This window comes from Wasmannia auropunctata, unplaced genomic scaffold (genome assembly GCF_000956235.1).
Source record: "Wasmannia auropunctata unplaced genomic scaffold, wasmannia.A_1.0 LD336101.1, whole genome shotgun sequence".
Lineage (NCBI taxonomy): Eukaryota > Metazoa > Arthropoda > Insecta > Hymenoptera > Formicidae > Wasmannia > Wasmannia auropunctata.
In genome coordinates this window covers 3,481,621-3,499,182 of record NW_012026789.1, presented here as the reverse complement: position 1 = coordinate 3,499,182, position 17,562 = coordinate 3,481,621, and the positions used below count along the sequence as shown (strand labels likewise).

The following is a 17,562-nucleotide window of genomic DNA, read 5'->3' as shown; positions in this document are numbered from 1 at the left end:
TGCTCTTCCGATCTCCTCCCCCCCTCTTTCCCTGTCTCTCTTTCTCTCCTCTCTTCGTCCCTCCTTTACGCCCGGTAGTGGTTTTCAATGTCTGCAAGCGAAGGCACCATGTTCCTATTATCGCGCTAGTCTTAAATATGCGTAAAAAAGGGGGTCGGTAGATTCCACGATCGATCCGTCGACGGCTTCCGAGTAGGCTAGGAACAACCGAGAGTTTTCGACCTCGATTCGTAAACTCTCGATACGCGAGATGGGGGGCTCGATCGCGTCACCGTGGCTGCTCGCGTTTCATCGTTTATTCAAGCCGCTCGCCGCGATGCGGGCGGCCCGTGACGAGACGTTCCGCTTAAATATTGATTCAGCGCGCGTGCTCTCGATCGGGCCTCGTATAACGTGTGCATCTACGTATCTACGATTCGCGAATCCCTCGCACGGGGATTCGTGGGAGTCCTCCTCACGCTATAGACGCGGCGCCTAGACTGAGCTCAGCTCGCGAAGGGAAGGCGAGCATAGGCATATTGTGGAGCCGCAAGACACGTGGCGTCGCGTCCTTACGGGTGTCCCCGACACAGTTCGACCGTCCATTCGCGACAGCGGTGGTCACCTCTCCGGGTTATCTAAGGCTACGTTATAAATACTTATATATATAACGATATATAAATATATATCGTATATATATACAAAAATACAATGTAGAAATATATATATACGTATATATTATAAATATAAATATATAAATACATAATTATATGTATATATATGTATATGCGTATTATATATATATATATATATTATATATATAATACATATACACATACATATGTATACATATGTGCACATATTATATTGATGCAATAGGAATGCGTCAATTGTGCAAGTTGTATATACGCGCGGTTGTATATGTGTCGCTTCCGTTTGTTTACGACGTGTATGCGTGCGATGTGTATGTGCGATAAAAAAAAAACATAATTAGAACGAGACGAACGCGAGGATGATAAACTGTAGGTATAATTGAGAAGGCGGGCCCGGCAGCGCCCCTCGCTGTGATATGAGAGGAGCAGCCTGCAATCACTAAACCAATGTACTTATATCTTGTATCATAGTATTATGATAATGATAATAAATTTATTATCGTTTACACGCATGGATGGATGTATGCAGGAGATACTAGCATGCGATGCATTGCGAATGTCTGCGAGAATGCCTCGGAACCAGTGACTAATTAAAAAAATAACACATTAGTACTATTACTAATTAAACGTCCATCCTCCATACATCATCGGCGATGTTTGTGTTGTCGTTGTAAATATTAATTACAAAATTAACATTAATTAAATTATGACGAAAAATATTATAACGTTTATTATATTTATTATAAATGTTATAATATTTATGATAATTATAACTATAATAATAAAATATGATAATTGGAATAAATATTATAATAATAAATTATGAGTATTAGTAAAAATTATTATAATATTTATTGTAATTTTTATTGAAATTGTTTATATTCGCATGTGTACATCGCCCATAGTAATTTATATTGATCATATACGATGTTATTCATTTTTATGAGAAAAAAATTACCATTTGGAGGAGTGACGGCGTCAGACGCTATTTGAAATTTACGAAAATTTCCATAGTCTTTTTTTATTTTATTTTTCAATTTTACGGATAATTCGAAACGAAGATTTGTTAATTTATACAAATATGAGAGAGACTATGACTATATTATTGGCTATGTTTTAATATATTTTTTTAAAACGCGATTGTAATTATATTAGGAAATTAATTATCCTCTAATAATAATTTATAGAAGAATTTTAAATATTAATCTTTTATCTGTGATTTTTTAGTAAATAACTCATGTCCATGTAAGTAAAATATACATTACTACGACATTCGATACATTTAAACGTCATGACATGTACGTAACGAAACAACTTTTGCATTATTGATTGCGCGTAATTCAACTCTTTTATCAAACATCAATTGAAAATAGCCAGTAATAACTTGATACACAAATAGTATTTAATCATTATCATCCATATCGTTATGTATTTAATCAATTACTGAACGATCGAAGCATCGCCAATGAAACGTATACCACACATTTACAACGTGTACTAATTTATGATTTATTTATTATTCATTTTTGTTTCGCGAAGTTCCGATTCTGGTACCTATCGTCTATGTACATCTATCATATCCACATGAAAAATGTAATTCTTTCCACGAATAATACCAAATATTTAATAAAATCGCATATGTAACGAAACAAATACTTTTTTCTTAGAAAATACGACAATATACGTTATACTGTCAAATATGGATATTCAAAACTACGCGCGAAATTATTATTTGGCTCGTTAACAGATTCACCTTACTCTCCGTAATTTCAAATTCACCTTGCTTTCCGTATTTGCAGAAGCAATATTGAAACTCTTGCATGTAAATTTCACTCGATATAAAATTTATAAACGAAATATTTCAAAAATTTACGGTGTTTAACTAAAAGTTATATTATGTAAATTATTGAAAATGAATGACTGAATTTATACGCGCAGAGGAAATATTTACATAGAGTGAATTCTGCTCGCTAATTATTTTACTTCCGGATAACTTTCTTCGTAAACGTACCTTTAAACATTTTAATAATTAAATTCTCTCTGAAATTCGTGAAAGGTCTGCGTGCATGATCAAATGGTATATCGTAATCAGTATGACTGACACGAAATGGAATTTTACGTGTAATCGATCCTACATGTATGTACATACTCACAAATTAATACTCGTGTAACGGCTTCTATGTATCTTCTCCTTTTTAAGACGAAAGCCAGTCTACACGTAACGCAGCGAATATTACAGCAGTAATACATGCTACACGACGACACAACTAAAAATATAACGAGATCCGCGTGCTAGAAAATGTACGCATCTACAGTGAACACTTCGATAGAATAATTCATTTGATTTTACATTTACAGAGAGAAAGAGATTGAGAGAGATAGAGAAGATTTCAAAAAAACTCATGATTTTGGCATCGATCAGATCTCTCTCTTTCTCTCGTCGCATAATGTTATCAAAAAAGACAAGAACCCCCTTCCCTTCTCCCCCCCCCAAAAAAAAGAAAACAAAATGTCACTCGAGGCGAAATGTACAATCTGTCGCTTCTTCTAGATATGTCGCGTCCGCCAAAAATCAAAATCTGAATCGCTGATAGCCGCTTGCTATTTACATAGTGCACAGTGAGTTCGTTCGTCTGCGGGAGATGTGCCGAGAAACTTGCGCGACTTCCGTTAGCTGTCGAGATTATTTGACTCTCGACCAAAGAACAAAGAGTGATTGAACTTTGATGCATCAAAGCATATCGACATTTTGTACTTATCAAATCAGATTATATTTTTACGTTCGAAAAGGAAAAGGGACGTGCTAGAACGAATGGGAAATATATATTACCGGATAATATTCGTCTTCGATGTGTAAGAGTGATCTCAATAGCGACGGTGTAAATTATTCGTATCGAGAAGCGCGAAGTGCAAGTTCAATGTGTGAACCGTTAAATATTTCACTGATCAATGATCCCGATATTTAACTTAGCCGATTACCAATTAATAATTGCTTTACGATATGCCATAGATAATCTTTTTTTATAAACTTGTATATTTCGCGAAAATACACAAATACATTTCCCAAGTAATGATTCCATAATGGCAATCCGGAAGCGAAACAATTTTTCGAGGATTAGAAAATCTTCCATCACTTATATTTCATCATGATTATTGACATAAAGAAAATTACAGATTTTTCTGTAGAAGAAAAAAAATGTAACGTTTCTTTCTCTGTCTTGAGAAAGTATCAAAGAATGACACCCTTTCACAAGGAAAACGCAAAGAAAACTGTATTGTAAATAGTGAATGTGTGGCGAATAAATGGTTGATAAGTATAGCAAAACGATTAGTAAACACAGTCGATGTACATCATAAGTGTATTATTAACCAAAATTTTCGTAATTTAATGAATTGATACGCGTTTAAGAGGCGCGCAACACATGTACGCCGTATAAATACTTTACACGTGCGAATGAAACGTTATGTGACACAGAACGCGAAAATATATCCCGATAGCCATTGATCTGGCGCAATGTCCTGTGAAATTGTCCAAGAAAAGTATTGCTTGTACGATCTTAAGTTACTGTAAATATTGTATAATCCATGTATAAACACGACTGTATTAGATAAAAGACCTATCATTGTAGTTAAATACGTTACGAATCATTATAACTATATCACTTCAACAATAAACCATTATTATAATGATGAAACGATGAGATTTAAATCAATGATTATGTGTAAGCTAAATACTGCATCTTGTTTTATATCTACATTAAGCATATTCAATTAAAAGTTACAACTTTTTATATATACGTTTTTTTTCATTCTTTTTATTAATACAAAATATCTTTAACTTTTAACATCTCTTTTAATTTAATATAATATTATAATATATACTATAATCTTACAGATAAAATTGTTAACTGCAGTAACATTAAATTTAATAATTGTGTTAATCGTTGGTACTATTATTTACATCCAAAGAATAATGTATCAAATATTTTTATTTAAAGAAATAAAAATGCAAAAAAGTTTATATACAAAGTTATACATTCATAAGAACGTATGATTACATCATGATACATAATATGTAAAAGAATTAAGAGTTTAATACATTTTTTTTAAATTTTTTACCCTGCATTTTTTCAGTTTTTCTGGCTAGTCTTTAAACAAACCAATACTTTAAATAACATTTTATTAAATGGTATTTTTTGTAACTTTTTAAATAATACTTTCTTAATATATCAGGAAGTGGTAGCTTCGATTCAATATGAAAATATATATGACGATAATTTTTTAAATATACACCCGACAAAAGTGCTCTGCACGAGATAATATCCCCGTCGAAATGAAAATCTACAAAAGCTGTATATACAATTTATCTTTTATTACATTGCATTTCATTTGTCAATATCATGGTACTCAGATTTATCAACTACTGATAAAGGTACAAATAGGATCGATTCAGAGAGACCTGAAGAATTACAGATGACCCGCGTTTTCGATGGAATCCGTTTACTGGCGCCTCTTTGTGCACAAAATGTGTACTTTGATACTATATAACACGATAAATATGTCCGGCGGGTAACATATCTACGGTCTGAATTTCTTTTTTTCATGAGTGTTTTACTCCGTCCACAAAATAAAATTGCATAAAAATGCAACGTAAAAATAAAAATTAAAAATTAGAATTTAAGCCTAAAAAGATATAAACGTAATAAAACATTAAGTAGATTTTAATATTTTCTATGCAGAATATCAAAAGCAATTTTTCAAGCGACTCTCTTATATTAAATATAAATAGTTAATAGAAATTATGAATTATTTCAAAATTTGCGTACAATTTTTAATTTTCGGTAAATATTTTAATTAGAATAAATTTTATATCGCGCTTTAATTTTTTCATCTAACTGACTGCAACTTATCGATCAATTTAAAATTTCATGCTCGAAGTAACATTGAGTCCACATACTCTACATTGAGTACCGGCCAATACATGCATAATTTTCAATTTAAAAAAATATAATTTATTCAATCTAAAATTAAAGAAAGAATTACATTAAATATTTCGTTGCCGCTTGTCCCAAAATTCATTATAATTTCAATAAAGAAACGTCAAATTATCGAAAGTCATCAAAATTTCATTAATTGTACGAAAGATAATATAAGTTTAAACAATTATATTTTTTAACAAAACATAATTATGTAGCAAAATAATTGTATAAATTACAATAAAATAAAATGTAAGAAATAAAGAAATATAAATTAAAATGTAAAACAAAAAAAAACAGAAAGAATTAAAAAGGACCGTCGATTGAATTTGATGTAAAGGCGATGAAGAAGAGCCTCTGCAGATTGATCTATTTTTATCGAATTAAACTTTGAATTGTTAAATTAAAAATATGTTTGAATACAAAAAATCTAAATTTAATCAAAGTTTTTATTGTAATTATATTTGTGTTTTATTGCAATTATCTTTTTTATCAAACGAAACAGCCAACGAAAAGTAAATGCTTAAACATTTTTTTATAATAAATGTCTAAGTATTATATTTGGCCTTCATATGTAAATATATTTAGAAAAAATCGAATTTGTATATAATCACGTGTGTATTTAAAATAGTATTGTCTATTAATTTTAATTCTTTGACAGATATAAGCTTTCCGATATACAATTGTTTCCCATCTCAACTACACTCTCTTAACACAGAACTGAAGTATTAGAATTTTTGTTCTACTTGCGATCAACGTGTTATCATATTAGTTGGCCCGTTTATAATGACTTCAGATTTATCAGTCGTAGTAATGAAACGATAACTTTTTATGGCTATGATATTCGTAGTGGCGTGTATATATAAGGTCAAGATATTGTACACATCTCAACGCGATCAGTTATACGCATAACTAATTTTTTATTTTGTTTTAAAAAAAAATGCAATAAAGAAATTTATGGAAAAGTATACAATTATATGTATAACATAAAAATGTATAAAGAGAGAAATTAATTGATATTTATACATATATATATATATATATATATATATATATATATGTATTTTCTATAATTCATCTTTTCTTTATTTGATACAAAATTAAAAACAATCATTTTGGATATTGAATTCCGTGAACTATTGCTTTGTATAAAACAAATTCGGCTGTAAGTTGTAATTATAACAGAAATTGCATCGACCAATAATCGTTAATAAATGGCAATAATAAATCGGCATCAAGAAAAAGAGATGCAGATAGTGAGATATAATTAAATGTTCTCGGTACACAAAAAATTCAGAATTTAATATCGAATAATTTTAACTGTTTCGATTTTTAAACGTACATTACTTGAAATTTTCAGATTTGTCTTAAGCTCTTTCCCATTCTTAAATTACTTAAAAAATATTAAAAATAGCAGTTTTCAGTTATATTTCTTTTTTTTAAACAATACCATAATAAGTTAGTATGATTTCGGAACAATGAAAATATCTAAGTAATATTTATACTACTGAACTCGATTATGTATGCAATTTATATAAAATCATCACGTGTACGGAGAGGCTTACATTGCAGAAAATTATGGGGATTAACTTTCAAAAACGAAAGAATTATATTGCGTAAAAACATTTGCGAAAATGTTTTTTGTACGTACATCGTGTAATCTAGAAATGCCATGTACAGTTTATACATCCTACACATTATATCACTTCAATGATAAAAAATAATATTGTCCCGCTTCGGGATTGATTCTGGCAAACTGTGTATTGTGCACTGGTCTAGCCGCGTCTCTTGTCCGCACGCCGGAGAAACGCGCGTGCTCCGCTATCGACCAGGAATTCTGGTCCTCCTCCACGTCTCGTCACTTCTCGCCCAGTCTCGGTCCGCCGCGGCGTCCGCACGCACTCTCGGCTAAATCCCAGCTTGCCGGGGCGCGGCAACGCCTGCCGAAGCATCCCCGAGGATCGGTCGTTGAACGTGTGTACGCTTCCATCCCCGCGTACTCTGATGACAGACCGGACATCGGCGCGAAGATGACGAGGAAGACGAGACTAACGGATCGGTAGCTAAAAAACAATCAATCTGTATATTTTCCCGAAGAAGACGAGGAGCACGCATCCTGCCAATGTTTGCGTTTGTATTCGCGCATCTCCGAGAGTGCGGATTCTGTATGGGATAAGTGCGGCCGAGGAATATATCGTCGACGGTATTAATTAAGGAAACAAGATATTAGAGCAGCGTAACGACAGTGTCTCGCCGCTGCGAAACTTGAAATTGCACTATAAGAAGAAATTTTAGAGATTCTATCTGCTGTGTTGTTATTGAAAAAAAAAGTATTGCTGAATCATAATACATAATGTTCATCATTTTACATCATGTTCAAGCATTTCGCGCGTTATATCTGCGAAATCATAGTAGATACCTAAAAACAGCTGTTTGAGAGATTCATCTCTTCAAGTTCACATGCGCAAGGACGCAAGATTCGACCGAATGTACGTATATCTTACTTCAGATTCCGCCTGTTGACAATCTTGATATTATTTATGATACTCTAAGATTAATAAACAAAATTTTTCTAAAATTTTCGTTATCTAAGTTTATTTTCAAACCAAAATAGAGATAAAATAGATAAAAAATTTAAAAAATATGTTGATATAGATAATTATAGATATACATATAAAATATACATATAAATAAAGAATCTTTATGAAGATATTTTATATTTATTTGTTTTAACATTTAAAACTGGATTTACATTATTATAACAAAAGGAAATAAGACTCTGCAACACGTATATTCTCTTACATCTAGATAAAATATTTAAAAATAACACACAAAATTTTATTTTTCATTATTTATGAATATTTTTATCAATACAAAGAATTGATTTTGCTTTAATAAAAATGTAATTTTAATCCATCTGTTATTTTCTTTCCATCTGTTCTTTTTAGTTTTGTAATTTGTAATTTTTATAATTTAAAATTAAAAATTAAAATAAAAACTAAATTAAAAAATAGGGAATAAATTAGAAAAATTAAAAATTTTCTGTTTATTATATTTAAAATTAAATTAAAAAATCTCAGATTTTATTATTTATTCATATATTATGATTTTTGTAAAAAAAGAAAAAATTTATTTTAAAATAATTCCAAAATTCATAAACAAAATACTTTGATTACTTCATAATTAATTCATATCGAAAAATATTAATGACTTTATCGTTTATGACAGAAGAAGAAATATATCTGAAGCATAACTAACTATAAAAATGATGATGTTTTAGGAATGCAATCGATGGATGCACCTTCTCTGGAGATGTATACATTATTAAACATAATATACAACCAAGTAGATCTAGGAAGAAAAAAATGAGCAAAACACTAAATGGGACGAAGAAGAGGTAGAAGAGATAGTTCTGAGGATCCACTCATTAGATTATCGCGTAAATACGTCGTAGTTAGTTATCTTTGGGAAGAGTTAAGGCGGTGCAAACAGTTACTTACAGTTTAAAGGAGCCCCGTTCCACCCACTTCATGAGCTCGAACAGGCCTGATCCGGATTATCATCAGTGACCAGTCATTTTTTATTATACATATCGATGAAAAGATACGACAATACGTATAATATTCAACATCTCTAGAAAAAGGAAATGTTTCACAGACTGACGATCAAGAGGTAGATGTATGGACCTAAAGATCGAAGAACTAAGAAGTTCGATCGAAACAGCGTGTCGAGCGAACGTAATTTTGATTCGAATATTAAAAACAAGAATCGATCAGCATCTCGGAAGAGCAAGCCTTTGCTGCCTGTGCAAAGGTTATCGCTTAACATACGTGTCAAATCGAGAAATAGGAAACAAGTCGTGGTGGCGATTAAACCGAAACGCCCCTTAAATGAGTGTAACGATATATTATTATATATATATGCCGGCGCAGAATGGCAGCGACGCTCCGCAGTCAACGTTCCACAAGTCTTCCAGGTCCGTGCAACGGCCGCTAAATTAAAACTAAATTAAAACGTGTAACGTCAACGTCAGGGGGCTCAGATCGCATAGTGAAACAATCGCGCTCGTAAATCTCATTAATCTCCTTCACAATCTCTCAAATAATCGTCACTATGAAAATTCATGGACCACACAAACATATCGCGACACCATAGAAGAAATGTGAGTCTAATGAGAAGAAGAGAAACATAACGAAAAGAGCGAGAGACACACACACACACACACACCTTTTGCCAATCTTCCGTTCACTTAGAATACTTAGATAGACAATCATTGAGAGAAAAGAATTCGATTGCAGTATAGACATGTTTGCGCATTTTGAGTTTTGATGTGCGTGCTACGCTACGGGCTAACATCCTACACACGTTGCGCTATACGTTCGATGTAATTTATTCATGCGCTTTCTATTGCGAATTCTATTGCGACGTTCATGAGCTTCGCAATGCGTAATCGTGTCTACGGAAGGATTGAGAACGATATACACAAGGAAATAAAAAGAAACTCTTTTTGATCATTGCAAGAGTGATGGAAAAAAGAAGGACCAAGACTGCTCAATTTAATTCTATCTCCTAAGCTGCCGTTATTTGTGAAAAAAAAATTTCCACGCAACAATGGCAAACAAAAAATGTAGCATAACGATATAATTAATAATATATTTCCCTTTTGTATTATAAACGAAGAAATACGGAGCCCAAATTTTAAACCGCGAGTTCTAATTTAGGCCAAGCGAGACAGATGTCTAAACCGCAAATGATATCGGTGTCCTGTTATCGCTGTCGTACAAATAAACGCACTGGACATAATGTATATACTAATCGTGCAATTCTACCTTACGAAAGTGTTTGACGCATGCAACCGCTCTGTTATGCGTGATCATCACTCTTTCGAGGAGGTAAAACAAATCTTTTTGTTTTTTTTTCTTTTCCCTCTTCCCAAAAAGCACGTCAATTCTTCTGATATGCATACAATGCTATGCACAATTATTATTTTCTTTCCTTGTTATTTCCTTGTTATTAGATTTTTAGTAGCCTAATCTTTCAATTAGCCTTTTTTATGTATGTCGATCTAATAGATTAAATTATATTATTTAAAATACTTTTTTTATAGCACGGTCTAGTTTACACCGGGCATTTAATACGCATACTAACTAGTAATTTTTCTATTAAATTTTTTTAATTTCGATGATGCATGTGAACATATACATGATATGTGTATTTAATTAGTCATCTTAATGCATAGTGTATCAGCTTAGTACATCATTCATTAATGTATTGTAGAAATTAAGATAATTTAACAGAAAGCTTCTAATTAGTAAGTACACGCGAGTGCTCAGTGTAAACTAAGCCACTGTAGGCCGAAACCATTGATCAGAATATTAATTCATATTTTTGCATAAAACAAGGAAATATTAAAATTATTTGAAATAAATCAGTTTTTGCGCGGTTTTTTAAATCAAGTAAATATGCTTCATTCCGCATATAGATTGTAGTCAATAATAAAAACGTGTATAAAAAGACATATTACTGCAGTCAAAAGATAAGAAGTAATAAATTCAGCAATAATTCGTCTTTACGGTTCCAAGTTCCGTATATTCACTTTTATTACTTCTTATCTTTTGACTGTAATATATTTTTTTTGGATTTATATACGTTTTTATTATTGACTACAATCTATACGCAGAAATCTTAACTATTGCGTCTGTGAATGTAAGAAATAAATAACCACGTTCCAACCGACTGTGTAGTGAGCTGGGACAGCGTAATTCTAACTGCTTAATTGATTGTTCGACAATTTTAAGTGATTTGATTGACGTGATTTATCGTATCTTTTTTATTTATTTTATTTATTTATTTTTTAACAGCATTGTATGCACTGAAGACAGCTGCAACATTAGAAACGTCTGCTTATTTTCTTAAATTTTCGCATTTCTTAAATATATATTTAGTTTAATTTAATGACTTTATAGTGACATATTTTTATTGATTGCGCATTACTTACCGCGCCAAACTCCCATTGTCCTTGTCTTTTAATTATTCTTATAAAAAGTCCAGAAGTCAATTTTATTGCATTCTAAAATTTATTAAGCTAATAATTTAGTTGATGCATATTAGCATGCATTTTAAATGTATAAAAAAAAACGCTTCTTCTCTTTGGCAGGCACTGTTTCGCGGCGGCAAAAAAGCTGTTGACGATGAGTGTGAATCTACCACGGCATTAATCAAAACTAAAATACAAAAGAGAGGTCTGCGATTACGAAGATGGCTAATCGCGCTACTAGTTTTTCTATTAACGTCGCTTCTCATTATCAACAGCTACAACACCGGTCAATTTCGGATTATCCGATTCGGAGCAATGGCCAAACCAACTGCTCAGGATGTAACATCCCGTGAGTATTAGATTATTATTAATCTACATGATTTTTTCGCATAAGAATAATTCGAACATAAACGGATCTTTATGTCACGGCAAAAAAATATCAACAGGCATGTAACAACATAACAATCTAGCATAACAATCTAGCAAAATTTTAAGATTTTTAAAAAAATATTTCACTTTTCTCTCAATATTATAATATTAAAAATCTGATTTATTAACTGTTTAGTTTTTATAAAAAGTAAATATCAAATTCCCATTACGCTGTGATTTTACTAACAATAAGAAGTTTTTGCAATCATTAAACAAGCTAACATATTATAATTGTAAAACTATTTGAAACTATTTGAAAAATAAAATAAAGTCCTACAAAAAAAAATAAATGGCATAAAATTTTCTGTGGTGATCGTAAAGATGAAAAATTTCGCATTGGAAAACTACATATATAAAATCGTATGCGCATAGATAGTTACAGTAATGTTACCGTAAATTTTTTATAAAATCAGTATAAACTTTTCGTAGCACTGATAATGCATGTCTAGAATTTATAAAAATAATATTTCAATAATAATAAGGTATTTCAAAAATATATTTTTTGATCAATTTAAAGAGAAAAAAGAATTTTTACATAAGTAAAAACATTAGATATATCAATAATTTTTTAATGATTGAAAATAAGCATAAAAACTCTAAACATCAAAGATATATGAAAATAAATAATAAAGCCTTATCTTTTGTTTAATTTCAAATCGCTGTTACTTTGACAAAACAATTATAAATAGTTACAATTTATAAATAGTTACTAATATATTTAATGCTCCGATAGTTAATAATTCATGAAAAAAATGAATATATCAATGACATAATTTTATATCACACAAATCTTTCTTGATAAACTAGAGCAACAGAAATCATATATATTCAAATCATGCACTCCATCTACTTTCGCGTTCTATTTTAATTACTAATTACTATTCGTAACTTTGTAGAGGAATATGTATCGACAGCGTCGAACGTATACACGCCGATAGGCAACGGTGGCTTTCTAGTTCGCAACAAAGGATGTCGGTTACCAGCAATGGATCCTTTCGATCCTGCAGTTCGACGTTTCATAACAAAAGATGTGTTCGAATGCGAGTATGGAAATTTTCCACCATTGATTGAATCGAACAATACCGCGCTATTCGTTAACCCGCTGGCGTGGAACGAATTTTATAACAGCCCGGACGGCATAAGTTGCTGCTGGCGACCGTTTTGGCGAACAAAAGATAATGACAATACTGTTACGTTAGTATTAAAAAATTAAAATTATATGTATATTATACATAAATTATGTACATATATTATTTGTAGGATATAATGTTTTATAGAATAACTTTAAATTATAAATAATAAAATTTTTTGCAGGTATGACACGCAGTGCTATCCTTTCCAAGATTCTTGCACTATAAATGCCGAATTCGTGAAGGTTGAATGTTATCAAAACAACGAAGTAGTGTACAAGGATTATTACGCTTTCCTACCTCGTAAGCCTTCGGTAGAGGAAAGATGCAAACAGGCGCTGAGGACGGATCTGTTCCTCGACGATCGTCTCAGCGTTCTCGTTGTCGGGCTCGACTCGGTCTCCAGGATGAACTTTCACAGGATGATGCCGAAGACCGTGAAGTCGCTTCAGTCCCTCGGCGCCGTGGAGATGTTGGGCTACACCAAGGTCGCCGATAACACATACCCGAATCTCGTCCCGGTGCTGAGTGGTCTGAATCAGGACGAGTTGCGGGACCTGTGTTGGCAGATGCCCAACAAAACTTTCGACGAATGCCCGCTCTTGTGGAAGAGGTACAGCGCCGCTGGTTACCGCACGGTGTTCGGCGAGGACGCTTACAGCATGACCACGTTCAACTACTTGAAGCCGGGATTCCGCGAGCAACCGACGGACTACTATCTGAGACCGTATTGCATCGGCGCCGAGAACGACATCGGCAACACCCACAAGCTGAACGCCAATCTCTGCCTCGGTACCCGGAAGACGTTCGACTGCATGCTGGACTACACCCGCAAAACGGCGATCGAGTTCTCCACGGAGCTCTACTTCGCCTTCATCTGGCAAGCGAGTCTCACCCACGATTACTTCACGTATCCCCAGCTGGGCGACGACTCCTACCACGAGTTCGTCGAGTACGCGTCGCGGGAGGGTCTGCTGAATCGCACAGCCCTGATTCTGATGAGCGATCACGGTATGAGATGGGGCGACTTCCGGCAGACGTATCAGGGGAAAATCGAGGACAGTCTACCCTTCGTCTTCATCGTCCTGCCGAGATGGTGGCGCGAGAAGTTCCCGCTGGCTTGGGGCAACTTGCGGAGGAACAGCCACAGCCTCACGACGCCCTTCGATCTTCACGAGACGTTGACGGATCTGCTGAGCCCGGAGCTTCTGCGCGAGTCGGTTCTCAAGAGGCGCATCAAGAATCAAGCCGCGTTGCCCGTCCCACGTGGCATCAGTTGGTTCCTACCGGTACCGGACATTCGTACCTGCGAAATGGCACACATAGCGAATCACTGGTGCATGTGTCACACCAGTAACGCGGTCGCGTGGAACGATACCGGCCTGCAGGACAGCGTGTCGTTCCTCGTGAGAGAGCTGAACGACATGTTGAGCAGGTATCCGATGTGCGCGACCTTGAACCTGAAGATGATCAAGGACGCGAAGATGTGGCAGGATAAGACAGACGGGGCGACGCTGGTGGACTACACGGTGACCGTACAAACCACGCCGGGCGACGCGATCTTCGAGGGTACGGTTCGCTACAAAGCGGACGACAACAGCCGCAAATTGGCCGGCTCTGTCAGCAGGTTGAACGCTTACGGCACCCAGAGTGCCTGCGTTGACGAGTTCAACATGCGTCTGTATTGTTATTGTCTCTGAGGTATGACATATCCGATAGACTGCTCGAGTGATCAACCTTTTGTATCTAATAATTTAAATCGAAGCTTGGAGTAAAACATCCAGACAACGTGCGCGTTTAAAAGACACCCTCGAAATGTCTTTTAGACGTGGCTTGTCTGGTAACCCCCCACTCCTCTTCTTCCTAGAGTTGGGGTTCAGTTCGATTAGATTTCATTCAATGGGTTCGGAAGAACCGTCACAGTGTCTCGACAAATTCCATATTTCGTAGGATATTGCCACTTCTGTATTATTTCCAGGAAATGAACAACGTTTTTATATGTAGGTACAGTTAAATAAAATGGCTTGAGTGATATCGAGCACCGCGCAAGTCCATATTTTCGAGAATATCGTATTTATGGAGCCTTTATCATGTATCGTGAATATTTATTTATACATATATTCTTCCATATAGCTCTTCGATTAATCTAATCAGGCAATAATAGAGATATTTACATTAAAGGGCAGTCTATCTTGTGTGCAAAACATTTTTACAATTTTTTAAAAGAAAAAAATTAATGCTTTTGCGCGATTCCTAACTTTTACATACGTATTTATTATTACTATTTTGAGAATATATTTGAATTTTTATAGGTCATGAATTTTATAGACGTCATAAACATAATTATTATTTTTTGTTTCAATTCAACGATGTTGAAGCTTTGCAAAAAATATCCTGTCTTCCTGGCACGAGTGATAATGACTTCAATATTTGATTCCGAAAATAGATATTTTCGAGCGATTTATGCTAACATTGTATTGTGAGTAACAGAATGATAATTCGAGATATTTGAAGCAAAAAAAAGGAACCAAATGTTTACTTGAGCTCCTCTCGTTCGGGCAAGATAATAAAAAATTTCTCAAATTAAGATATTATTAAATTTCAATTTATGATTTTAACATTTTTATTTTTAATGCATTTTTAGCAATTTTTAATAAAAATTGCGTTTTTTTTTAAAACAGAAATAAAAAGAAGAACGACTTTGTAAATGATAAGATTCTATTATCAAAGAAAATATGTAACAATGTGCCTAATTTTCCTAATATTTCCACTTTGCAAAAAATTATTATTTCATTAGAAAGTTTTTATTTTCAGTAGAACTCGCAGAATGTTTCGTAATATTTGATAATAAAATAAAAAAATTATGAAAAATAAAACTATAAAACTATAAAATTCTATGCGCTCATCTGTATTTTCATTAACTCTTCGAATTTTGACTTAAATCTTTAAGAGTATACTTTTAGAACTTTAAATTTCTAAACAAAATTAATTAATATTAAAAAGAGACTAACTTTTTACCCTCCAAGATAGACTACTTCCTTGATGTAGAATTATCTAAACGCTCGCTTTGTATCTCTTTCTTATTGCGCGCGTTCCTCTCTTCGTTCACTTGCTTGTTTGCTTGCGTCGAGCAAAACAGCTTTGCACTCGATAAAAAAATATATATATTTCATCTACTATAATTTGTATCAAAATGACCTATACTCGTAATGCGGACTGTTTCGTCAGTTTTTCTTAAGGCTAACAATAAGCCAATAAACTTTTAATAACTGTAAGCTTGATATGTAATGACATATATTACGGCGGGCAATTCAGTGACCAATCCGCCGACTCTCTATATACAAATAAAGATATTTTACTATTTTTTTTATGAGTGTATTTCATCAAACCATTCTTTCACACGGTTACGGCTGAAAGTTAATTATTAAGACATATTATACACTCGTTTGATCACCGTAATTATTTCGAATGTTTCTGCAGATTTTATACCCAAAAGTGAGCAATGTAGCCTACTCTATGACAATATTTATAAAACGTATGTTTCATTAGAACACATTCTACAACTTGTATTTATTTCTGATTTACTCTCGAATTTCTGATCCAGGAAAAAATAATATATCCTTATTTTTTGTAATAATTTTATAATAGACTTTACTTATATCAATACTATAATAAATTACACGTACAAGATATTACCACTTAAAATGCATAGATATATTTGAATTAAAAAATTGGCTACAAATGTATCGTATGTTTATTAATCTTATTATGGTACTATATTCATTATATATTTTGCTGATGTTCATATTCAAAATTTCTTTGCAGTTGCAAAGAAATCTCATGTGCTTATGCCATTGTAGGATGTCTGCTTTTTATATTATTAATAACACCAACAAGATACTATTAAAAACCGACAATTTTATATTTAGCGTGACTGTTTAGCAATTGCTAAAATTTAAGCAATTAGTCAATATGTTAATTTTATGGTTTGTTATTAGACCAATGTTTTTTAAACGTGTACACATATACTTACAACTTGCTAATAGTTAATTTTATTTAACACTGTATTTTTATGATTGCCATCCGTGTTTGATTATCCATAAAAATGATAACAATAGAAAAAAAATTGTAATTTTGCGGCGATATATATGATATTATAGCTTATTGTAAGTATTCGTACTTATTTATAAAGCATTTACATATTTAAAAAATCTAGATTTTAATAATGTATTATTCAAGTATTTATGTTAACAATTGAAAATTAATATTATTAATAGTTGACACTCCGGGCCCCACGAAAATTTGTCCAGGATTAATGATCTTTACAACAGTACTTCGTCAGTGTTAGTAATAATATA

General features: G+C 33.0%; 1 protein-coding gene across 1 annotated transcript; it reads left to right on the top strand.

Annotated features, from left to right (window-relative positions):
* The first annotated feature begins 7,149 nt into the window (after window positions 1–7,149).
* Window positions 7,150–17,315, top strand: LOC105459583. The gene is made up of 5 exons (XM_011705746.1): window positions 7,150–8,097; window positions 8,889–10,500; window positions 11,766–11,994; window positions 12,971–13,268; window positions 13,389–17,315. Exons 2-5 carry the CDS (start codon window positions 10,411–10,413, stop codon window positions 14,902–14,904), a joined length of 2,133 nt encoding a protein of 710 aa, XP_011704048.1. The 5' UTR covers window positions 7,150–8,097; window positions 8,889–10,410; the 3' UTR covers window positions 14,905–17,315.
* Window positions 17,316–17,562: the final 247 nt, after the last annotated feature.